The 24,359-nt window shown below is 36.0% G+C and overlaps 3 protein-coding genes across 7 annotated transcripts; all 3 read left to right on the top strand.

The window, feature by feature from the left end:
• Window positions 1-3,254: 3,254 nt before the first annotated feature.
• Window positions 3,255-9,592, top strand: LOC125223122 (ABC transporter C family member 3-like). Of its 5 annotated transcripts, XM_089056195.1 has the most exons (12): window positions 3,256-3,488; window positions 3,868-5,684; window positions 5,765-5,851; window positions 5,931-6,560; window positions 6,692-6,853; window positions 6,958-7,252; window positions 7,345-7,559; window positions 7,636-7,941; window positions 8,019-8,082; window positions 8,163-8,402; window positions 8,477-8,622; window positions 9,199-9,592. In XM_089056195.1, exons 2-11 carry the CDS (start codon window positions 3,873-3,875, stop codon window positions 8,596-8,598), a joined length of 3,933 nt encoding a protein of 1,310 aa, XP_088912321.1. In that variant the 5' UTR covers window positions 3,256-3,488; window positions 3,868-3,872; the 3' UTR covers window positions 8,599-8,622; window positions 9,199-9,592. The 5 variants fall into 5 exon arrangements, with proteins under 5 accessions (XP_088912326.1, XP_088912321.1, XP_088912325.1 ...); XM_089056200.1 differs by having other exon boundaries at window positions 3,255-5,684; window positions 8,163-8,383; window positions 9,394-9,592; XM_089056199.1 differs by having other exon boundaries at window positions 3,256-5,684; window positions 8,163-8,383.
• Window positions 9,332-17,323, top strand: LOC148934433 (ABC transporter C family member 3-like). The gene is made up of 8 exons (XM_089056207.1): window positions 9,332-9,446; window positions 14,937-15,231; window positions 15,327-15,575; window positions 15,675-15,761; window positions 15,842-16,075; window positions 16,211-16,354; window positions 16,498-16,777; window positions 16,869-17,323. Exons 3-8 carry the CDS (start codon window positions 15,453-15,455, stop codon window positions 16,904-16,906), a joined length of 906 nt encoding a protein of 301 aa, XP_088912333.1. The 5' UTR covers window positions 9,332-9,446; window positions 14,937-15,231; window positions 15,327-15,452; the 3' UTR covers window positions 16,907-17,323.
• A 530-nt stretch (window positions 17,324-17,853) lies between these two features.
• Window positions 17,854-24,001, top strand: LOC125223123 (DUF21 domain-containing protein At1g55930, chloroplastic-like). The gene is made up of 14 exons (XM_048126115.2): window positions 17,854-18,593; window positions 19,073-19,170; window positions 19,260-19,353; window positions 20,013-20,090; window positions 20,215-20,318; window positions 20,763-20,844; window positions 21,130-21,269; window positions 21,340-21,418; window positions 21,514-21,577; window positions 22,033-22,124; window positions 22,246-22,311; window positions 22,633-22,749; window positions 23,129-23,308; window positions 23,385-24,001. The coding sequence occupies exons 1-14, from the start codon at window positions 18,015-18,017 to the stop codon at window positions 23,622-23,624; spliced, it is 2,013 nt and encodes a 670-aa protein (XP_047982072.2). The 5' UTR covers window positions 17,854-18,014; the 3' UTR covers window positions 23,625-24,001.
• The last annotated feature ends 358 nt before the right edge of the window (window positions 24,002-24,359 follow it).

Raw genomic sequence — 24,359 nt, 5'->3', positions numbered from 1 at the left:
CGAATCGTTTCGGGTCAACACGACACGAACACGACACAAACCCATTAATGACACGAAAATAAGTATTGAATAATGAAAATAATAAGAACAATAATATTAAAATATTATGTGTTAATAAGAATAATAATATTAAAATATTATGTGTTAACGGATAACACGAACCCGACACGAACGTGACACGAACACGACACGAAATTTTCGTGTCCTTAATGGGTCGACCCGATAAGGACACGAACACGATAAGCTCTGACTCAAACCCATTAATTTCGTGCCGGTTCGTGTCGTGTTATTGTGTCGTGTCAAAATTGTCAGCCCCACTCTTAGGCCATGTTTGGTTGGCCTAAAGTAAAGCTGACAAGGAAAATGTTTCCTAGGAAAATAAATCGCAAGAATATGATTTGTAGTCACTTTACTTTCCTATGTTTGGAAAATATCAAGATTTTAAATTTATATTTAATTTAAACACCAAACTAAAAATATACTCCCTCCGTCCCGCTTTAGTAGTCCCATTGACTTTTCTGTCCTCTTTTTGTAAAAATGATTAAAAAATAGTTAAAGTCGAGAAATGGTAAAATAAGAGAGACAATAATATAGAGAAGAGTTTTATCTACATTATTGTCACTTTTAATTTACCATTTCTCGACTTTAACTATTTTTTATCATTTTTACAAAAAGAGGGCAGAAAAGTCAATGTGACTGCTAAAGCGGGACGGAGGGAGTACTTATTATTATTTTATTTATAAAAAAGAATAATATTGTAAATTTTTAATAAGTTATTGGTTACAAATAATAATAATTATATAATTATATTTATTATTACGATTAATAGTTTAAATATGGATTATCCATCATAATATATAATAATATAATTATAGTTACATGGAGTATTATAGCACTCATTTATTATAATAGTAAATATAATAATTATTATATTATTATTATAATATTTATAAATATTATAATTAAATAAATTTTATAAATTAAAATTACACAATGACTTTATTGATTAATTATTAATTTATAAAATATAATAGTTATTATTTATTATAAGATTTATATTATATAATTGTATTTTAATTATAGTATTTATTATAGTGAAATTAAGTATGATTTATAATTTTAAATTAATTTTAAAACATTGTAATTATTATAATATTATTATTATTATTATATTATTATTACTATTATTATGTTGATATTATTATAATATAATTATTACTCCATCCGTCCCAGTTTTGGAGTCATATTTTGCCATAAAAGTTCGTCCCAGTTTTAGAGTCACATTTAGAATTTTTCATATTTGGTCATACAATTTTACCCTATTGTTCGTCAAAATTACATCAAAATGTCATTATCTACATTAAAATAAACCAAAACAAAAATAAAAAACTAAAAAGTCAAAAAGGGACCCACACTCTATCATCTCACTTCATTTATTACACACTCTATCATCTCACTTCATTTATTACACACTCCAAAACATCTTACTCCATCATCTAACTTCATTAATTACACACTCCACCAATTCCTCAAAACCCGTGCCACAACTAAATGTGACTCCAAATGTGGGACGGAGGGAGTATTATTATTAAAACTATACTATATTGCTTAAATATGTAAGAATCCTAAAATTGGGAAAAAGAATACCTAAGAAAAGTTAGGATTCAGAATCCTGGAAAGTTGTACTAACTTTCCTTGTTTTCGAATTCTGATTACTTTCTCAGTTTGATTAAAAACCGAAACAAACACATGAATTTAAAATTTAAGAAATCAGATTACTTTCTCAGATAGAATCTTGGCAACCAAATATGCCCTTAATGCTTCTTTACGCTTCCATCTCTGTGAGATTCGATCTCTACTTCCTTATACTAGCCTTTAGTATCGTGGGTTGAGGGTTTTGAAGTAGAAAAAGATTGTGTGCCCAACGACTGAGGATTTCAAGGATTCCCTGAGTTCCTAGACCTGTGATCTAGTGGATTCTCTGGATCTAAGAAGTCTGACTATTACTTAAAAGTGCACTCATATACACATCACGTTGGACTCTACAGTAACTATAAATTCCTACATTGACAGTATAATAAATTCCTACATTGACATTATAATAGGGCTGAATCCTCTACTGTGGGAGAATCACAACACCATATGTTGTGGAGCTAAACGGCGCCCCTTTAATCAAATTTAAACTTTTTTATTTTTTTTCTTTCTTTGCTTAAAGTTTACCATTGATCAAATTTTAGCATCTTTATAGTTTTATCTTATACTACCTCTGTCCACCAAAATCTGATCCATTTCACTTTTATCATTTTTGATAGTGGACTCCATATTTCACTAACTCATTCTTACTCACATTTTATTATAAAACTAATATATAAAAGTAGGACCTACAATCCACTAACTTTTTCAATTCATTTTTCATTATATTTCTTCAAACCCGTGTCGGGTCAAAATAGGACAAACTTAGTGAACGGAGATAGTAGTTTGTATAAAAACAAACGTGGCATAGTAGTGTATTTATTCTCTATTGCGACTTTTTAGTGGAATCTCTTATATAATACTCCCTCCGTCCCGGCTAAGATGACACATCGCTTAGCCGGCACAGGATTTTAGGAGTTATTGGTTAAAGTGTTTAATTGGAGAGAGAGAAGGTGGGTGGAAGTATTAAAGTAGAGAGATAAAGAAAGATGAATATTTTAATAAAAGTGAGAAAAAGTGGTTGAGTGTATTAATTAGAGAGAGAAAGTTACCAAAAAAGGAAATGTATCATCTTAATTTATCACAAACTAAAAAGAAAAACGTGTCATCTTAAGCGGGACGGAGGGAGTAGTACTGATTCAGAGCTTATTTTTTCTAGATTCAGTTATTTGTTGCTGTCTTTAAAATAAATTTGCACTATAAAATAAATTTATTTTGCTCTCTCCTCTCTTTACACAAATGCAATACAATTTTAAATTTTGTAAATGATATTTCTCGTTCACATTATATAGTAATATTCAAAAAATCTTAATATATAGTTAATAAAGATGCTAAAATTTGATCAGTGGTAAACTTTAAGCAAAGAAAGAAAAAAGTAAAGAAGTTTAAATTTGATTAAAGCGGCGCCGTTTAGCTCCACACATATGGTGCTGTGATTCTCCCACAGCAGGAGATCCAGCCCCCCAGTATAATTATTGAATAAAATCAGATATCCTTTCCACTAAGTTTCACTTCCACCATAGGCTTGCCCATCACGATTTTTGCTTCCCAAGAAAAATCACTTTCTTGACTTTTATTTTGTTAATTAACGGATCTGTTATTCTATAGAATAAAAGCAAACAACCGAAAAGTTCAAATGATCAAAGACGATTCGTGTAGTCATGTGTAGAAACTAGAAAGTATGCAAAGCAGAGATATCAACTTACACTTACCTTTTGGTCATCATCACTTACTCCACACCACACTACACTACTAAGAAAGACAAATTCACAGCCAAGGGATTTCTTCGACGACTGGTATGTCTTTCCTCTCTGATTCCCGCCTTTTTTGACATGATTGGAGGTGGTCTTGCTTTTCTAATCAATCCAACACTCTTGCGTTTCTTGACAAGAATGCTTTTTGAACCTCTTCTATTGGTATGCAAATGGCTAGAGTCATGAAAAGATCCTAACTTTATCGGACTTTGCTGTCAAAACACTTTCTTGGTTGTGTCTCTTTCTCTTCTTGCTTCACTATTTCTCGAATTCGAAAGAAACCAAATATCCCCTCGTTCTGAGGCTTTGGTGGGGGCTGTTCTGTTGTGTGTCTTGTTATTGCCTAGTAACATACGTTCTTTATTTCGAAAAAGCAAAAACATTTTTCTGACTCTTTTTTGGGCCTCTGATATTGTTTCAGTCCTTATGAGTTTAGTGTTCTGTTTCACTGGGTTTTGGGGTGGGAAAAGTAAGGATGAGAACACTATCCTTGAAGAGCCCCTTTTGAATGGTATAGAGTCTCAGACACCGGCCGCCAAAGGGGATGAGACTGTGACCCCTTATGGCAGTGCTGGCGTTTATAGTCTCTTTACTTTTTCATGGATGAGCCCTTTAATCGCGCAAGGGTACAAAAAAGCCTTGGATCTCGAGGATGTTCCTCAGCTTGCAGGCTTGGACGCTGCTAGAGGGGCGTTTCCAGTTTTGAATGATAAGTTGGAGTCCTATAGTAGAGGGAGTAGCCGAGTCACCGCAGGCATGTTGGCAAAGGGGTTGCTTTTTACTGCTTGGAGAGAAGTCGTGATTTCTGGTATTTGTGTGTTGATATACACGTTGGCTTCTAATGTTGGTCCATACCTCATTGATATCTTTGTCCAGTACTTGAATGGAAGTAGGAATTTTGCGAATGAGGGCTATATATTGGTTTCTGTGTTTACCATTGCAAAGATGTTCGAGCGCTTTGCACAGAGACATTGGTTTTTTAAGGTTCAGCAGGCTGGTTATAGGGCGAGAACAGCATTAGTTGCTAAAATATATAATAAGGGATTGACGCTTTCTTGTAAATCGAAGAATGAACATACAACGGGGGAGATTATTAATTTCATGGCAGTTGATGCTGAGAGGATAGGTGACTTCTGTTGGTATGTGCATGATCCATGGATGTTGGTTCTGCGGATCAGCTTAGCATTAATTATATTGTATAAAAATCTAGGGCTTGCTTCAATAGCTGCACTTGCTGCTACTGTTGTGGTCATGCTAGCAAACGTCCCACTTGGGAAATTGGAGGAAAAATTTCAGAACGGGCTAATGAAATCTAAAGATAAAAGGATGAAGGCGACTTCAGAAGTCTTGAGGAACATGAGAATCCTCAAACTTCAGGCGTGGGAGTTGAGGTTTCTCTCTAGAATTCAGGAACTTAGGAGTGTAGAGGCCAGGTGGTTGGCAAGATACCTTTATACCTCAGCCTTCACTTCATTTCTCTTTTGGGGTGCTCCTACATTCGTGTCTGTGGTAACTTTTGGTGCTTGCGTGTTGATGGGAATCCCACTAGAGTCGGGAAAGATACTATCTGCTGTGGCAACCTTTAGGATTCTTCAAGAGCCAATTTACAATCTGCCTGACACAATAGCCATGATTGTTCAGACCAAGGTTTCTCTGGATCGAATTGCGTCATTCCTTTCTCTTGACGACCTGCCACCAGATGTAGTAGAGAAGCTTCCGGTTGGTAGTTCTGATATTGCCATTGAGGTGATAGATGGGAACTTTTCATGGGATGTATCATCTCCTAGTCCCACGTTGGGAGATATTACTTTTAGAGTGTCGCGTGGAATGAGAGTTGCAGTTTGTGGCAAGGTTGGTTCTGGCAAGTCTAGCTTACTTTCTAGTGTTTTGGGGGAAATACCAAAAATATCTGGAACGGTTAGGCTTTCAGGAACAAAAGCCTATGTTGCTCAGTCGGCTTGGATACAAAGCGGAAAAATAGAAGAAAATATATTGTTCGGTAAGGAAATGGATAGACAGCGATACAATAGGGTCCTTGAAGCATGCTCGCTGAATAAAGACCTGGAGATTCTACCTTTTGGGGATCAAACTGTTATTGGTGAGAGGGGAATCAACATGAGTGGTGGACAGAAGCAGAGGATACAGATTGCGCGAGCTCTTTACCAAGATGCCGATATTTATATATTTGATGATCCATTCAGTGCTGTGGATGCACATACAGGCACTCATCTTTTCAATGTAAGCACAACATGTTCTTCATTTCTATTGTTAGTATATATAGTATTATGAAACATTTCTTAATTTATATTTAATGCTAGGAATGCATCATGGGGCTTCTGAATTCCAAAACCATTATTTATGTTACTCATCAAGTGGAGTTTCTGCCTTCTGCTGACCTTATTCTGGTGATTTGCTGATCTCTAAATTGATGCTTATTTTGCATACTTTAATCATGTGACTTGTGACTTATCGTTTACTCGCCAGGTTATGAAAGACGGTCGAATTAAACAAGCGGGCAGGTACAACGACATTCTGAGACCTGGAAGTGATTTCATGGAACTTATTGGTGCACACGAGGAGGCTTTATCATCTCTTGACTCTATTAGTACAGAGAAATCTGCAAATGGTGAGGGAAGCAGCTCTACAAACGCTAAGCCTGTTTTGCAGCAACCGGAATCTGAGAAACATGGAAATGATAACAATAATGAAGAAACAAAGGGTCAGCTTTTTCAAGAAGAAGAAAGAGTGAAAGGAAGTGTAGGACTGTCAGTTTACTGGAACTATATCACAACAGCGTATGGTGGACTCCTAGCACCCGTTGCTTTGCTAGCCCAGATTGTGTTCCAGGTGCTTCAAATTGGAAGCAATTATTGGATGGCTTTGGCAACTCCTGTTTCTGAGGATGAAGCGCCTCCTGTTGGAAGCTCTACCCTTATCCTCGTCTACATTGCTTTGTCGATTGGAAGTGCCTTTTGCATATTAGGCAGGGCTTTATCTGATGTGACCATTAGCTACAAGACTGCAAAGATACTCTTTAACAAGATGCATCTTTGCATATTCCGTGCACCCATGTCTTTCTTTGATTCCACTCCGAGTGGGCGGATTTTGAATAGAGTATGTGACAATGCTCTTTTCTTTTGTTTTGTTTTCTTTTTAGCTTACATTACATGGTTTTGACTGAAATTCTGTTGGGAGTCAAGCTGCTTAAGGAGTAACTTTTTGATGAATGCTTTGTTCTTTGCCAGGTATCGACGGACCAAAGTACTGTTGATTTGAACATGGGTATCATTTCGAACTTCTCTTTTGCCGTTATTCAGCTTCTAGGAGTTGTTGCTGTCATGATGCAAGTTTCTTGGCAGGTCTTCATCATTTTCATTCCAGTAGTTACAATTTGTATATTGTTACAGGTAAAGTTCCTTTTTTCTTAACATTCTTGTTACTGTATAGATAGATGCTGGAATGAAATTGCATATGATTCAATCATTAGTTAATTCAGTACTTTCCTCTATAGCGATATTACATAGCTGCTGCACGAGAACTTGCCCGACTTTGTGGAGTGAGCAAAGCTCCAGTCATACAACACTTCTCAGAGACACTATCAGGAGCAATCACCATTAGAAGTTTTGATCAAGAATCTCGATTCTTAGACATAAGCTTGAGACTGATAGATGGATATTCACGGCCAAAGTTTCATACAGCTGGTGCGATGGAATGGCTATGCCTTCGTCTAGATGTGTTGTCTCTCATGACGTTTACCGGTGCACTGATTTTCCTGGTTACTCTTCCAGAAGGAACTATTGATCCAAGTGAGTGTTGTGCAAATATATCGTTGATTAAAACTTATTCTTTTACGCGCTTCATTGGTTTAAAGTTCGTATACTCGTAATATGCAATGCAGGTATTGCTGGTTTAGCAGTGACTTATGGCCTTAATTTAAATATGTATCAGACCCGGGTCGTTCACAACCTTTGCTTGATGGAGAACAGAATCATATCAGTTGAAAGAATACTTCAGTATACTTCACTTCCAAGTGAGCCTCCGCTTGTCGTAGAGTCAAACAGGCCGCAGAGTTGCTGGCCTACACAAGGAGAAGTTAATATCCAAGACCTTCAAGTGAGTTTTTATGATGGACTGCATTGTCGTTTACTATGTCAAAATCGTTGTGCTGACATTATAGCTGTTGTTGTAGGTTCGTTACGGTCCTCACTTGCCCTTTGTGCTACGAGGCCTAACATGTACTTTCTTTGGAGGGAAGAGGACTGGTATTGTAGGACGAACAGGAAGTGGCAAATCAACCCTTATCCAAACACTCTTCCGAATAGTTGAACCAACAGTCGGACAGATACTGATCGATGGTATCAATATAGCAGTTATTGGACTGCATGATTTACGGTCTAATTTGAGCATAATCCCACAGGATCCAACAATGTTTGAGGGAACTGTTCGAACTAACCTCGACCCCCTTGAAGAGTATACTGATGAGCAGATATGGGAGGTTCGTTTGATTTAGTTGATAATTCATACTCATGATTCGCGTGTTGGCTAAATGTTTTGTTTCTGCTTTTTGTTTAGGCTCTTGATAAATGCCAGCTCGGTGATGAGGTCAGGAAAAAGCCAGAGAAGCTTGATTTTGCAGGTTAATCTTGCTCATTGATTGTTCTTCGTCGTTGTTAGACAGGATTATTTACTCGATGAGTTTGAATTCTGATGAAGCAGTGTCTGAGAATGGAGAGAACTGGAGCGTGGGACAGAGGCAGCTGGTTTGCCTCGGGCGCGTGCTACTGAAGAAAAGCAAGGTTCTTGTGCTCGATGAGGCAACAGCTTCTGTTGACACAGCAACGGATATTCTGATCCAACAGACCCTCAGGAACCATTTCTGTGACTCGACAGTTATAACGATTGCACATAGGATAACATCGGTGCTGGACAGCGACATGGTTGTGCTGTTAGATAACGGTACTCGTGCTTTGGCTTGAGCAGTGTGTGAATGATTTAGTTGGGATTGAGTTGGTTGTGTTTGTGTGGTGCAGGACTGCTTAAGGAATACGAGATGCCAGAGAAGCTGTTGGAGGATAAGTCATCTCTGTTTGCAAAGCTGGTGGCGGAATACAGCATCAGATCAAGCTCTAATGTTCAACATCTTTCAAATTAGAGAATGATTTTTCATTAAAAAAAGGTAAATTTGGTAGTTATATTAGTTTACCTTTCCATTTACCTCTCCTTTTGGCAATCGTATTTTTGCAAGGTATTAGTTGAATGTAAATGTTATTTATGTATATGTATGAGGGGTAATTTGAATTAGAAGAGAAAAAACAAAAATATACATGTACTCAGCTGGTTGTCACCTCATAAATACGGTTGCCAATTTTTTTTTTCCAGGAAAGTTAATTACAAAAATTGAAATGATAGAATTAATAAATTGTGGGACATTTTTGAGTAAACATTATAGGACAAAATCGACCATTTACCCAAAAAATAATTATCTATATCCTTTATACTCCCTATGCCTAACTAAAATACCCAATACTGTGATGTATTTTTGAGACACGTTTCACAATATTAGCAATCAATTGCCCCTTTAGGCTTTTATAGTGTTCAAGATGTGCTTTGTTACAATTTTATTATATGCTCAACGTTTGCTTTTACTGGCTTTACGTCTTATAATGCTCAATATTTGCTTTTGCATATATTCTTTTTACACCTTTTATTATGCTTAGTGATTGTAAATCAGTCACAATATTCATTTTTACAGAGACTTTAACGTCATTAACCGGTGCAAGTTGTCTGAAACCTTTATTCGATTCCATGATAAAGAAAAGAAATGCGCAGAGCTACTATATAAACCACGTTGAGCTTCACAGCTGTTGCATTTCTATTTCTCCTCTCTCTAGTCTCCAACTTCTTTTAATCTCTTCCTGCTTATTCCTGATTTCATACACTGCTGCAGCTGCCCTGTCTGAAACCACATGTTTTTATCGATCTGCTTTCGACAGAATTGAGGTAATGAGGTTTTACAAGTGGATATTTGTTATTATGAATCTATGATGTATACGAATGAACCTACGTCTTGCTTGGAAAGATATTTTAGTGTGAATGAACAGATTCACTCTAATATAAAAATATTATGCAATTTTTGGTTTCAACTCTATCAATTTGCAAGTATGATGTTGTTATACCTCTGTCTAGTAACAAACATTCTTTATTTCAAAAAAATACCAAATACTTGTAGATTCTATTTTGGGCCTTTAATATTGTTTCAGTTCTTACGAGTTTGGTGTTCTGATTCACTGAATTTTGGGATGGAAAATGATGAGAACACTATCATTAAAACTCACATTTTGTATGGTAGTTCTAGAATTGGTATAGAGTCTAAGACACTGGCCAAAGCCCCTTAGGGCAGTGATCACACTTATAGTCTCTTTACTTTCTCATGAATGAGTCAATTATTCGCGCTACTTTAAAAGAAAACCATGGATATAGAGGTTGTTCCTCAACTTGCCCGGCTGTTAGATGGCCACAGTTTTAAATGATAACTGAGTCTTATAGTGGAGAATGTAACCAAGTCATTACGGTCATGCTAGCAAAGGAGTTGTTTTTTTACCGCGTGCAGGGAAGTCGTGATTTATGTTGTTTGTGTGTTAATATACACGTTGGCTTCATATGTTGGTCTGTACCTCATTGATGTCTTTATCCATTACTTGAACGGCAGTAGGCATTTCGCAAATAATAACTATATTTTGGTTTCTGCATTTACCATTGCAAAGCTGTTTCAATGCTTTGCATATAAACATTGGTTTTTTAAGGTTCACATGATTGGTCATAGAGCGAGAGCAGCATTAGTTGCCATATAATAGGGGAAATTATTAATTTCATGGCAATTGATGTTGAGAGGATACGTGACTTAGATTGGTATATGAATGATACATAGATGGTTCTTTTGCAGGTCATCTTGACGCTAATTATATTGTCTAGAGATCTCACGCTTCCTTCAATAGCTAGATTTGCTAGTACTATTTTGGTCATGCTAGCATATGTCCCACTTGGAAAATTGCACTAGAAATTTTAGGACAAGCTAATGAAATTCAAAGACAAAAGGATGATGGCAACTTCGAAAGTTTTGAGGAACATTAGAATCCTTAAACTTCTGGCGCAGGAGTTGAGGTTTTCTCTAGAATTCAAGACCTTGGTGTGTATAACAAGGTGGCTGGCAAGCTATCTTTAACACTACAGTCTTCGACACATTTATTTTTTGGAGTGCTCTTGAGTTCATGTATGTGGTCAAGTTTAGTGCTTGTATGTTGATAGAATTCCAACTTAGGTTCATAAGATACTACATGCGCTAACAACCTTAGGATTCTTCGAGAGCCAATTTACAATAGCCATGACTGGTTAGATCAATGTTTCTCTGGATCAAATTAGCATTCCTTTATCTTGATAACCTCCCATTACATGTAGTACAAAAGCTTTGTATCAAGACTACCAACTAGCTAGAAGCTTCTCTATTCATCTTGTGGCAGGTCGTCAAGAGAAAGGAATGGCACTATTCGATCAAGAAAAACTTTGGTCTGGACAATTATGGCTATTGTAAATTAGCTCTTGGAGAATCCTAAAGATTGCTAGCGTAGATAGTATATTTCCTAACTCAAGTGGTAATTCCATCAACATACAAGCACCACAAACACGAACATAGGAGCACCTCAAAAGCGCGGTGAAGACTATAGTATAAAGACATATTGTCGAACACCTTGTTTATACACTCCTAAGGTCTTGATTTCTAGAGAACACCTCAGTTCCTGCACCTGAAGTTTAAGGATTCTCATGTTCCTCAAGACTTTCGAAGTCACCTTTATCCTTTTGTATTTGGATATTATTTGCTCGTCCTACAATATTCCAACTGAGACATTTGATGGCATGACCAAAATAGCAGCAGCAAGTGCAACTATTGAAGTAAGCTCAAGATCTGTGTATAATATAATTAATGCTAAGACGACCTACAGAACCACCATCCACGAGTCATGCTTATACCAATCGAAGTCACTATCTTCTCCGCATCAACTGCCAAAAAATTAATAATTTCCCCCCGTTGTATATTCTTCTTCGATCGACATGAAAACGATAATCTCTTATATATTTTGGCAACTAAAGTTGCTCTCACCCTATAACTAGTCTGCTAAACCTTAAAAAACTAATGTCTCTATAAGCACTTGAATATCTTTGCAATGGTAAACGCATAAACCAATATACAACCCTCATTTGCAAAATGCCTACTTCCATTCAAGTTCTAGACAAAGACATCAATGAGACAGGTACCAACATATGAACCCAACGTGTATATCAACACACAAACAACAAAAATTATGACTTGCCTCCAAACGGTAAAAAGCAACCCATTTTTCTCACTTTACTTTACTCTCTCTTACTTTATTCTCTCTATTTTTTTTTCTCTTACTTTTTTATCTACCTACTGAACAAACTAAATATCTATTTCTTAAACTCCGTACTGAAAAATTCCGCCTCAACTATAAGGGAACGGAGAGAGTACAAGTTCTTTTGTTTTGTTTAGGCAGAAAAGGCCCTATAATTTATTTTAAATTTGCTTATGTTAATGAAATTAATATTGTAGTAGTATTGTTTAATGAACACTTTTGCTACAAAAATGATAGTAGTACTAAGTTACTCACTATTGCTATTTAAATACTACTCCAGTATACTACTTAGTGAAATACCACAGCTTTTAATCCTTTGTCTAGTTACATCTACAAAATATTATTACTAGTAGCTAGTAGTACGTACTATTCTTTTTTTTATTACTAGTAGCTAGATTAAACATGCAAAAATTGATTAAATTTTGGCCTTTATTTACAACATGTTTAATTCTAAATAAAATTAATGAAAACATAAGCTTTAATATTCAGTGATTGTTGGCTCAAATTCGGGAAATACTTTGAATATTGCGTGGGCAATACTATCAAAGTACTCAGTACTGTATGAAGAAATATAGAGGAAAATTTTTGTAGGAATTCAAAAGGTTTGTAAAAAAAATCTTTTGAAAATTGAAACACATTTCTGGAGAGAGAAAACAAAAATAGGTTTTCTGGAGATAACAAAATTAAAAACTTACATAAAAATATTTACAGATCCTTAATACTTACATAATTTTAAAGGATTCTGAAAAATATCTGATAAAAGTTATTGATTAAACTAATAACTGATTCTCAATTTCCTAAAATTTTCAAAAATTACTCCGCAATAAGATTTTTAAAATCATAATTGTAAAAATTTTATCTCTCATTAAAGTGAAAAAAAAGTACTCCAGCATTGTACACTCTCCAGTCTCCACTAGTTCATTTAAAAAGTAGAGTAAGTTGGTCAAGCGATAAGACAAGTTAAAAATGTCTGATCTCAAGTTTGAATACTTCGGCCTCTAAATTTAACTTCATTTACCCATTAAAAAGTGTAGAATAAAAAGTTGCTCCCTTAATCGGTGAAATGTTGTCCAGTTTTACCATTTTGGTCTGTTCGTGAAAAGTTGTCAACTTTACTTTTTTTTCTATATTTGGTAAATGATCCTCACTTTCCACTAACTTTATACACTCACATTCTATTATAAAACTAATACTCCATCCGTCCCACAAAAGATGTCATACTTGTGGAACGGTGCGAGATTTTAGGAGGTTTTATTTTGTGTGTTAAATGGAGAGAGAAAATATTATTTTTATATTCATGTGAGAGATTTTTTTCCAAAAATAGAAATGTGACATTTTTGTGGGACAAACTAAAAAGGAAAGTGTGACATCTTTTGTGGGACGAATGGAGTATATAAATGTGTAACATTCATTCCGCTAGATTTTTCAACTCACTTTTCTACACATTTTTTAAAACTTATGTCGAATCAAATTTGAACAATATTATATGGACGGAGGGAGTATTTTGTCACCAATAATATTTTCATCGCTAATGACCGGTCATTTCTCTGAATGTACCCATCCTTGAGTAGTGCATGACTTTAGGTAAAAGAGTACTCACTCCCTCTCAATGCATGTGATACCAACCAACCAAATAGGGTTAGTTGTGAACTCATGATTCCATCGTACCATGTTTCAATAATTACATGTAGCCAAAATTTCGTCACAAGTTTCACAAGTTGAGATTTTCCACACTGCAATAATTGAAGTATATAAAGATGTGTGTGCACCTTCAACTTCAAGTCTTCAACCACCAGTCCACTACCATTACTTCGCATTTCTCTCATTACCCACCAACTTCTTTTATGATCATACATAACTACACTCGCCGCCTCTGAATCCACATTGTTTCATCGAAGCTTGGCTGCTGCTCCTGTTGTACGCCGCCGTACAACTTCCCTGTCCTGTGTAATGAAAAAAATCCCCCTTTCTTTGATTTCTGTTCAAACGAATTGTTGTGTGAAAGAGATTGTCTCATCTTCTTTTATTGAAAATTTGAAGTGGTATTCCTGTTGATAGAGCTTAAGCTATTACTACTATGGATGTTTTAATTTTGACTAAAGTCCCTTTTTGGTCCTTAACATATGGCGATTTTTTGATTTTAGTCCGTAACATTATCTTTTGAATTATTTGGTCCTTAACAAATAAAAATCGATCACATTTGGTCCGAAATGGATGGAATTGTTAAAAATTAACAGTCAACTAAGTTTAAATCAATTTTGACTGGATTAAGACTTTTAATTATATTTAATTAATGTATAATATCTAATTAACCAAAATCAGAAAAATAACAAAATTTTAAGTAAATAATAATTATCACTATTACAATATAAAATTAAACAAAAATTGATACAAGAAAAGAAAGAAAAGAAAGAGGAAATACGAAATCCCCTCATTCTCTGAATCGCGACATCGCCTCCCGCTCACAATCTATCTCACTTTGCAAACCAGCGAAGAAAGCCTAGTTTTCGCCGGCGAATCGGAGTGAGGTTCTCGCCGGCGATTCCACAATAGTTCGCGGTGGCGATTTACATACAAATTCGTACCGGAATCGGAGGTCACGTCCATCGCCATTCCCACCGGTCTCTCTGCTATAGTTCGAACGGTTCATGGTTGGTGAGTTGAGCTTAATTGATGGAAGATGAAGAAGATGGAAGATGAAGAAGATGGAAGATTATACGAAACGAAGAAGGAGATGGAAGATGAAGAAGGATTCTAGGGTTTTTAAATGATTGAAGCAAAGTCTTTTAATAAATAAAACTAATTTTAAAAAAAAATAGAATTGATTTGAAAAAGAAAAAGAAATCTAAATTTTTAAAGTCTAAATCCGGTCAAAATTATATTAAGTTTCATTGACCGTTAAGTTTTAACGGCTCCGTCCATTTCGGACCAAATGTGATCGATTTTCATTTGTTAAGGACCAAATAATTCAAAAGATAATGTTACGGACCAAAATCAAAAAATCGTCAAATGTTAAGGACCAAAAAGGACCTTTACTCTTTAATTTTATCTATACTAAATGCAGGTACGGGAATTGGCTGAGAAAGAGTTGAAGCTAAGAAGTTCTTATAGTATCATCGATTCATCTTGTGACCTTAAAAAAAAATAGCGATTTCAACTCACTTTCTATTAAATTTCTTAAAACTCGTGCCGAGTCAAAGTGTGGCAAATTTTGTGTGATGGAGGGAGTACTAACTAGTATAACTCTATGTGAGATGTGAATGTAAAGCAAAGATAACAACTCGCTTTCTTCCCATCACCTGCTTCATACTACTACAACACTTGAACACTCGCAGTCTAAAGGAGAAGAAGCTATCCAAGTGAGTGTTGTGCAAATATATCGTATATTAAAACTAATTATTCTTTTACGTGCTGAATTCGTTCAGAGTTGTTATACTCGTAGTATGCGATGTAGGTATTGCTGGTTTAGGAGTGATTTATGGCCTCAATTTAAATATGTATCAAGCTTGGGTTGTTTGGAACCTTTGATTTATGGAGAACAAAATCATATCAAATTGTTATTGGTGAGAGGGGAATCAACATGGGTGTTGGACAGAAGCAGAGGATACAGATTGCGCGAGCTCTTTACGAAGATGCCGATATTTATTTATTTGATGATCCATTCAGTGCTGTGGATGCACATACAGGCACTCATCTTTTCAATGTAAGCACAACATGTTCATTTCTGTTGTTATATGTATTTATGAAAAAAAGTTAATGATGATAGTTGTTGATCAACTTCTTAATTTATATGTTATGCCAGGCATGCATTATGGAGCTTCTGAATTCCAAAACCATTATTTATGTTACTCATCAAGTGGAGTTTCTGCCTTTAGCTGACCTTATTCTTGTGAGTTTCCCATCTCCGAATTGATGCATTTTTGTGAATACTTTAATCATGTGACATATGGCTTATCTTTTACTCATCAGGTTATGAAAGAAGGACAGATTAAACAAGCGAGCAGATACCACGGCATTCTCACATCAGGAAGTGATTTCATTGAACTTGGTGGTGCACATGAGGAGGCTTTATCAGCTCTTGACTCTATTAGTACCGAGAAATCAACGAATGATGAGGGTAGCAGCTCTACAAATGCTAAGCTTGTTTTCCATGCACCCATATCTTTCTTTGATTCCACTCCGAGTGGGCGGATTCTGAATAGAGTATGTGGCAAAGCTATTTTCATTTCTTTTCTTTTTAGCTCATAGTGTTTCTTTACTTTTTATTAACACTGAAATTCTCTTGGAAGTCAAGCTGCTCAAGGAGTAACTTTTGATGAGAGCTTTGTTATTCCACAGGCATCTACAAACCAAAGGACCGTTGATTTGAACACGGGTACCGTCGCGGAGTTTTCTTTTGCAGTGATACAACTTCTAGAAGTTGTTGCTGTCATGATCCTCATTATTTCCATTCCTATAATTGCAACTTACCTACTGTTGCAGGTAAAGTCTCTGAATTTCTTTGCTACTAATTTTGTTTAATATATGGCTTTGGTAGTATGGTTTTACCATGCTTTGCCAATCATATGCATAGATTGAAATTGAATACAATTCAATGATAAGTTAATTTAGTACTTTCCTTCCAGCGATATTACATATCTTCTACACGAGAACTTGCCCGATTTTGTAGAGTGAGCAAAGCTCTAGTCATACAACACTTCTCAGAGACATTGTCAGGATCAATCACCATTAGAAGCTTTGATCAAGAATCACGATACCGAGACATTAGCTTGAGACTAATAGATGGTTATTCACGACCAAAGTTTAATACAACTGGTGCGATGGAATGTCTGGATGTGTTGTCTTTCACGTTGTTTATTGGTGCACTGATTTTCCTACTCTTCCAAATTGGAACTATTGATCCAAGTGAGTGTTGTGCAATTATATCGTACATTAAGACTTATTATTTCATTGCTTCGTTGGTTTAAAATACGTATAATTGTAACATGCAATGCAGGTAATGCTGGTTTAGCAGTGACTTATGGCCTTAAATAGTAGCAGCATGTGAAACTATTTTGCTAGCATGACCAAAATAGTAGCAGCAAGTGAAACTATTGAAGCAAGCCTGGGATCTATATACAATATAATTAATGCTAATTATATCAACTGAAGTCACATATCCTCTTAGCATTAACTGCCATGAATTTACTAATTTCACTCCCTCCGTCCCGCAAAGTTTGACATGTTTTGATTCTATACGGGTTTTAAGAAATGTTATAGAAAGTGAGTTGAAAAAGTTAAGTGTATTATGAATTATATTTATATATATATTAGTTTATAATGGAATATGAGTGCGAATGAGTTAAAGGAATGTGAGGTCTACCATAAAAAAATAGTAATAGTAAAAGCGAAATGTGACAAACTTTGTATGTTTCTTCTTCTATTGACATGGAAGCGTCGAACATTTATATATTTTGGCAACTACGTATAACCAGCCTCAAGAACCCTTGAAAAATCAATTTTTCTACCCAAAGCACTCCAACAACTTTTCAATGGTAAACACATAAATCCATATAGTTCTCATTTGTGATAGTGAAATGCTTACTTCCATTCATGTACTGGGCAAAGACAACAACGAGGTACGAACCAGTATAAGAAGCCAACTTGTATATTAACACACAAACAATCGACTCTGCTCCAAGGCAGTAAAAATAGTAACCCCTCTGCCAGCAACCGTATAACCGTGGTGACACAGTTACTCTCTCTACTTGAAACGATTCAGGAGTTTTGAGTCTAGAACGAAAAAGACTGAATTGTGAGATTCCAATTTGAGTCCGACCGCTAACGGCCGATCCGGTTATAACCCCGCACGGCCGCACGTGAAGGGATTAAACGGTTTCGACTTTCAAATGAAAAAAAAAAAAAAGAAGCAATATTTCAATTTTGTGAGGGGTATATTCGTCATCAACCGGTGCAACTTGTCTAAAACCTTTTCCTTCGATTGCAGAAAAAAAATGCGCAGAGCTACACCAGTCGTAGCTTTGGGACAACATTAAACCACGATGAGCTTCGCAGCCATCTGCTGCATTTCTGTACTCTCCTCCCTCGAACTACTCACCAACTTCCTTTAGTCTCTTCCAAATTATTCCCAATTTCATTTTCTATGATCATACACAACTACTTCATGGCTGTAGCCGCCGCGCCTGAATCCACATTGCTTTATCGATCCGCTTTCGCCAGCGGTTCGAATTCTTCCTTCATCTTCCCTCGGCGTTCCTTGCTGAGATTATCCCCTAAATTCGCTGCAAAAAAGCTTGTCTGCTGCTCCTGTTGTACGCCGCCGTACAACTCCCCATTCCCGTTGTTCAATTGTTATGAAAAAAGCCCCCTTTCTTTAATTAAAACTAGTTGTTGTGCGAATGATGATGCCAATAGCCCGGCAGTGAGGGCAATCGATTTTGGTGAGGTTTTGGTGAGGAGAGGGTTGGGCATTGCGGCTGCGGCCGCAATTGGTACGGTTGTTGTATTAAATTGTCGGAGAGCATTGGCTGCGGAAGGTGTTGTGGCTGCGGGTTTTGGAGTTTGGGAACGTAGTTTGTTGTCGGTGAGGAGTTCATGGCCTAAGGTTTTGCAGGTTTTGATGGTTTTCAAGCAGCAAGGGTTGATTCTTGCGTTGCTGTTGGGCCTCTCAGCATTTTTCTCGATGGCTGAGACCTCCATTACAACACTTTGGCCTTGGAAGGTAATGAGGTTTTACAATTGGATACTTTTTTATGATAGAAATGTATCTGAGCTATACGAACAAACCTTAAACCTTCGTCTTGGAAAGATTTTGGTAAGCATTTGGATAGTGGTATCTATGAAGGAAAGATATTGTAGTGATTAATAAAGCCTATTGTGATTAAGATATCTTCTACTACCAAGTAATTTGTTGGTACTGAAATCCAAAAGCTGACTATAGAGTGTGGATGGTTCTTTTGTCCTGTCCCGGATTGCAATATTGCAGTTTACGTAGTTCCTTGGCACATGAGTTTTATATGTTCAAATACTTTCTTATGAATGATGATCATACTTGCTGCAACATCTAAAGGACTAGGCTTGGGTCAAACTGATCAATCAGATTGCTGCCTCTTCTTTTGTTCGAAATTTAAATTGGTTTTCCTGTTGATAGAGCTTAAGTCATCACTATGAATATTTACATGTTATTTATACAAAATTCAGGTAAGGGAATTGGCTGAAAAAGAGTCAGAGAATGGCGTGTTCAAAATGCTACGGAATGATGTTACTCGATTCCTGACGACAATCCTCATTGGCACCACGTACTGCACTTCCTGTAAAATTGACTTGCAGCTTTTTTCATCTTTTTATTTGAACTTGTTTTCTTATTGTAGATATTTTATGTGCCCAGAGTGGTCAATATTGGTGCTACAGCACTCGTAACTGACGCTGCAACTGAAATATTTGGTCAAGCTGGTGTTAGTGCAGCTACTGGGGTGATGACGGTATGTCTGGTGTTTTGTTTTGTATTGCAGTAGCAATTACTGAATTTTGCATTGGAACTGTGTTGAGTTGCTTCCAGAAGCTTTTCAATTTTCTCTTAGCATGAATGTTGCTTACTTCTGAAAGATGCAATATTATGGTAATTAGGATGTCAATACAATATGGACTATCAATTTAACAGTCCATATTTCAGTATGGACCATATAGGCCCTTTTATGAGTGCTGAAACTTGTTCTGATGCTCTGTTATTATCTTTTTGAATGAAATCGTGGCTTTGAAATTTTGAATCTTTATAGATCGAGTGAGGTGAGAAACCTATTTTAAGTTCGAGGAATTTTAATATTCAGTAGCAGTGTAGTGTAGCAACAGGCGCTATATTTGAAATAATTGGGTTATCAGTTGTTAATACTGGTGATGATATTATCTCTCTTCATACAGATGACTTGTTATGTTGTTGGAATGTCAAAATATAGATAATCATTCATTCTGTCAGGAGTCTTGTCCAAGAAAAGTAAAATCTTTTCTAATGGCGTTAATATTTGTCTTTATTTTTATGGTGTTGGTGCATACTCTCTAATGATCAAACCTTTCACTTCAGCTCCTTTGTCCCTGTTGTTTTTCTACAAAATGTTTGATAGTATTATATTGCCAAAATTTACAGGTTGCTATTCTGCTCCTCACAGAAATTACTCCAAAAAGCATTGCTGTCCACAATGCCACTGAGGTTGCTAGGTTTGTGGTGAGTTTTAACTTATTCAGTTTGCAAGTATGATGTTACTATAGGGCTATACATCTATTAAAATAGTCCAAGGAAAAAATGCACCTTTGCACTTCTGATGTTCTTCTCTTTCTGTTTCCTTTAGGTCAGGCCAGTGGCATGGCTGTCCCTCGTATTGTATCCTGTGGGGAGAGTTGTGACGTATCTGTCAATGGGGATGCTAAAACTGCTAGGCTTAAAAGGAAAAAGGTCTGTTTTCTTCACTTAATATATTTGCATTACATTTTCCTAGCGTCTTTTACATGTGCGTGCTAAGATATATTATAGTATCATCAACCGCACTTGTGACCTTTCGAAAAAAGTATGTAGTCTGCAACTGCAGCAAAGAATGAGAAGATGTAATTACTAGTAGTTATTCTAGATAAAGATCAACAATCATACAATAACTTTCTTTGAGACGTAAGAGTACTTTCAGTACTTGATTACAGTTGAGTGCCTTCTATCAATTTTGTGAAGCATAATGGAGTACTGTTTAGTATCTGTCTCGGTTTCATGTGTTACTCATGCAGAGTTTTTGCACATTGGTCAGTGACTCAGTGGTCACTGCTATTAAAAAGACTGGTTTTTGCACATTTCTCTGACTTCTTTGTGCTATTAGACTTAACTTTGACCTGTTTTATTGTAATCTTTCAGTGAACCATATGTAACTGAAGATGAACTAAAATTGATGTTACGCGGAGCAGAGTTAAGTGGCGCAATTGAGGAGGAAGAGCAGGTAAATTGATGAGTTTTATTGGGATCGCTTGCGTATATGGTTTCGGTTAGGTTGGTGTTACTTGCATGTATAGCACTCAGCAGTATTTTTCTTCTTTTATTGTTTAATGTTTTAAGCACATGGAAAATAAAATCTATGTCTTTAACCTTGTACATACATGGCTACAGTCTGTCTTATTATTATTATCTTATTTGCACTACATAATTCTCTTTTTGATCAGATATGGAAGTGCTTAGTTTACTGTGTAAATTTCGTATCGTATTGACTGTGACTTGACTTTAACAGGATATGATTGAAAATGTGTTGGAAATAAAAGATACCCATGTGAGGGAGGTGATGACACCTCTTGTTGATGTTGTTGCCATAGATGACAGTGCAACACTTGTTGATTTCCACAATCAATGGGTAGATCATCAGTATTCTAGGTATGACTTCCCTTTTTTATCAACTAGATATGCTATGATTTGTCTAAAAAGTATGTGTACTTGCTTGTAGGGTGCCTGTCTTTGAGGAGCGAATTGACAACATTGTTGGTATTGCTTATGCAATGGATCTCCTGGATTACGTGCAGAAGGTCAATTAAGTTTTAAAATATCTTTATTACCCAGAATTTTGTTCTTTCATACTTCTAATTGTATAGAAAACCCCCTATTCTGTTTGATTTCAAAGGGGGAGCTGCTAGAAACTTCTAAAGTTGGAGATATGGCCCACAAACCTGCATACTTTGTTCCTGGTAAGTTAAACTACCTATAATTGATATTAGCTCCTCAAATTATGACTGATGTTTTGAATTCCTTTCAGAAGAAATGTTAGGTGGATTGCTATAGGAGATTATTAGATTGAAAATAAATATCCCAACACTCCTTTTGGTCTTCTTGTCATTCCATATTTGACTTGTGGTGATCATCAAAGTTGTATGTTGGTGCTGTTATATCCTGCCACATATATGAAGTATTGGAATGATGCTTAAAGATATGATATAACCTTTACATTTAGGGTATGCTTGTTAGAGCAGATAATTCCAATTATCTGACCTAAAATGTGTGTTCTTATCATATGTTTCCTTCTCTTTTCTATCAAACGACCCCTTACTGTTAAAGGATGACATATTGAAGCTCTTGGCTGTGATAGTTCCCAGTTCATGCTTATTAATCTCTTCTGTATATACAAATGCATTGAACATTGCAGATTCAATGTCTGTTTGGAATCTTCTTAGAGAGTTCCGCATCAGGAAGGTGCACATGGCTGTTGTTCTAAATGAATATGGTGGAACTGTTGGAGTAAGCGTTTCTCTTTTCTTAAGGACATTAAAAGCCTAATCATATTAATGAAATGTGTCAATGAGGTACACCCTACATAAGTTTGGGCATCTGCCTTTAATTATATTTCTTGCTGTAACAGATAGTGACCCTTGAAGATGTAGTTGAAGAAATTGTTGGTGAGATTTTTGATGAAAATGACTCAAAGGTAATTCTGTTTAAGAATAAGACTCCAAGGTTTTCTGGTTATTATTGGTGGCTCTTCTTTCTTCTCGACTATTTCCAATGCTTGATATGAACAGATATAAAATTTTGTACATTCAGAAATATTGTAATTTGATTGTTGATCAGAATGTAAATTCCTTGCATGTGGTGGTTAAACTATAATAAAGAACAATTGTGGATGGAGGCATTCAAATGTATTGTTCTTCGAGGACTCAATTTCTGCTTGCGATCTTAAAGATCTCATTTTATAAACAAGCCCTAGTTTTCCTTATTACAAATTTTATTTGTTTTATTTGCTATAAAGGAGGAAATCCAGAAGAAGACTGGATATGTTGTCATGCGTGCTGAAGGCATATATGACGTGGATGCTAATACATCAATAGATCAGCTCTCTGAAGATCTCAACATTAAAATGCCAGAGGTATTCTTAATTTTCTCATGTTTCCTTATAATTCGAACAGTGCTTTCTGAAATCATGGCTCACTAATCTTCGATCAAAATCATGGATTATGGTGCATACTTTTCTTCCAATTGTTGTTCCTTTGTGATGAACACTCGAGGTTCAAATGTAACACAGCCATTGGATTGGAGATAATTTAGAAATATTATTTTTTAAGGTTTGTGGCGAATAGCAGCTTGCACATAGATATTAACATTACATGTTCAAGGAACATTATTAGCACACTTCTTTCTAAAATAGGAAACAGTTGAGTAGTAGTATTTGGCTATTGGAAAATCCAAAACTCTGTTAAGTTGCAATTCAATATCATTCTTCTTGACCTTGTTTCCCTGTGACACAGGGTCATCAATATGAAACAGTTTCAGGTTTTGTCTGTGAAGCATTTGGATATATCCCGAGAACCGGTGAAACAATAAAAGTAGTCCTTGAAACAGAAAATCAAGAGGACCATGTTGATTATGATGAGCCCGAATCTGACCGCCAAGAAGAGAACGACAAAACTCAAATATATAAGCTTGAGGTTTGTTCAACTCAAATTTTTGGAATTAGTTTAGTAGTTCATTAAATATTAATGTAAGTTCATATGATTGGTGCAGATACTAGCAGGGAATGCTAGAAAAGTAAGTGCTGTGCGTTTTGAACGAATAAACAGTGAAGAGGTGGCACCGGAGAACAGAGGTGTAACCCGTTTAATATCCAAAATTTGGAGGAGAAGATCTATGAGCGACGACGAATCAGATAGGACAGAGGATCATGAGGTCCCAGTTCACGATATGTCAAATGACTGTGTAATGTCTGTACAGGAAGACGATGCTGAGCAAGTAAGTAAAAAGTAGCCGTCTTCATGAAAAAACGGAAATTGAAGTAACTAGGGAGTTATGCTGGATAAACGCATAGGAGAGACAGATGGCCATTTAACTCTGAGACTAGAGATTTTTTTATATGGTCTGAGTTTTATTTAGGGATATCTGTTTGGTTGTATGTCCAAGAAATGTATAATAATTTTCCCTCTCCAAAATGTCATTACTGCCAGCTGATGTAGAGTTCGATAGAGGTTGATTGTTTGGTAACATTGTGACTTTGTTGAAATTATTTGAGAAATTGGAGGTGGGAAATTTGTCCTAGTCTGTGATTTGGAAGAAACAGAAACAGAAACAGCTCAAGCCCTGATGTGTTGTAATTATTTTTCTCAACTAGTTGAGGTTAACACTTAGCTGATTTGGAGTTTTTGATGATTTTTTGACATGAGAAGGTGAAAGCAGAAAGAGGCAAACGCCCTTCACTGCAAGGGAATTTTATTGAAAATTTGTAATAATATGTTCGAATGCAAATCCAGATAACTAAACGATTTATAGATCTGAAATTAATTTCAACATATAATATAATGTCACAGAATAAGACTCTTTCGTGCTAAAATTTGTGTTAGGCTTATCAAAAGTTGGTTATGCTGACTAAAGTCCAAACCAAAAATAGGTTCATAAGAGCATCCCCAGTGGGGACGGACTTCCCATAAAACATCTCCTGCCACGTCATAAGGACTTCCCACTGCACAGTGGCGGACATCCCATAGC

The sequence above is a fragment of the Salvia hispanica genome, chromosome 1, assembly GCF_029641045.1.
Source record: "Salvia hispanica isolate PSC_SH4W2 chromosome 1, Shi_PSC_v1, whole genome shotgun sequence".
NCBI classification, from domain to species: domain Eukaryota; kingdom Viridiplantae; phylum Streptophyta; class Magnoliopsida; order Lamiales; family Lamiaceae; genus Salvia; species Salvia hispanica.
This window is presented reverse-complemented; position numbering and strand designations above follow the sequence as displayed.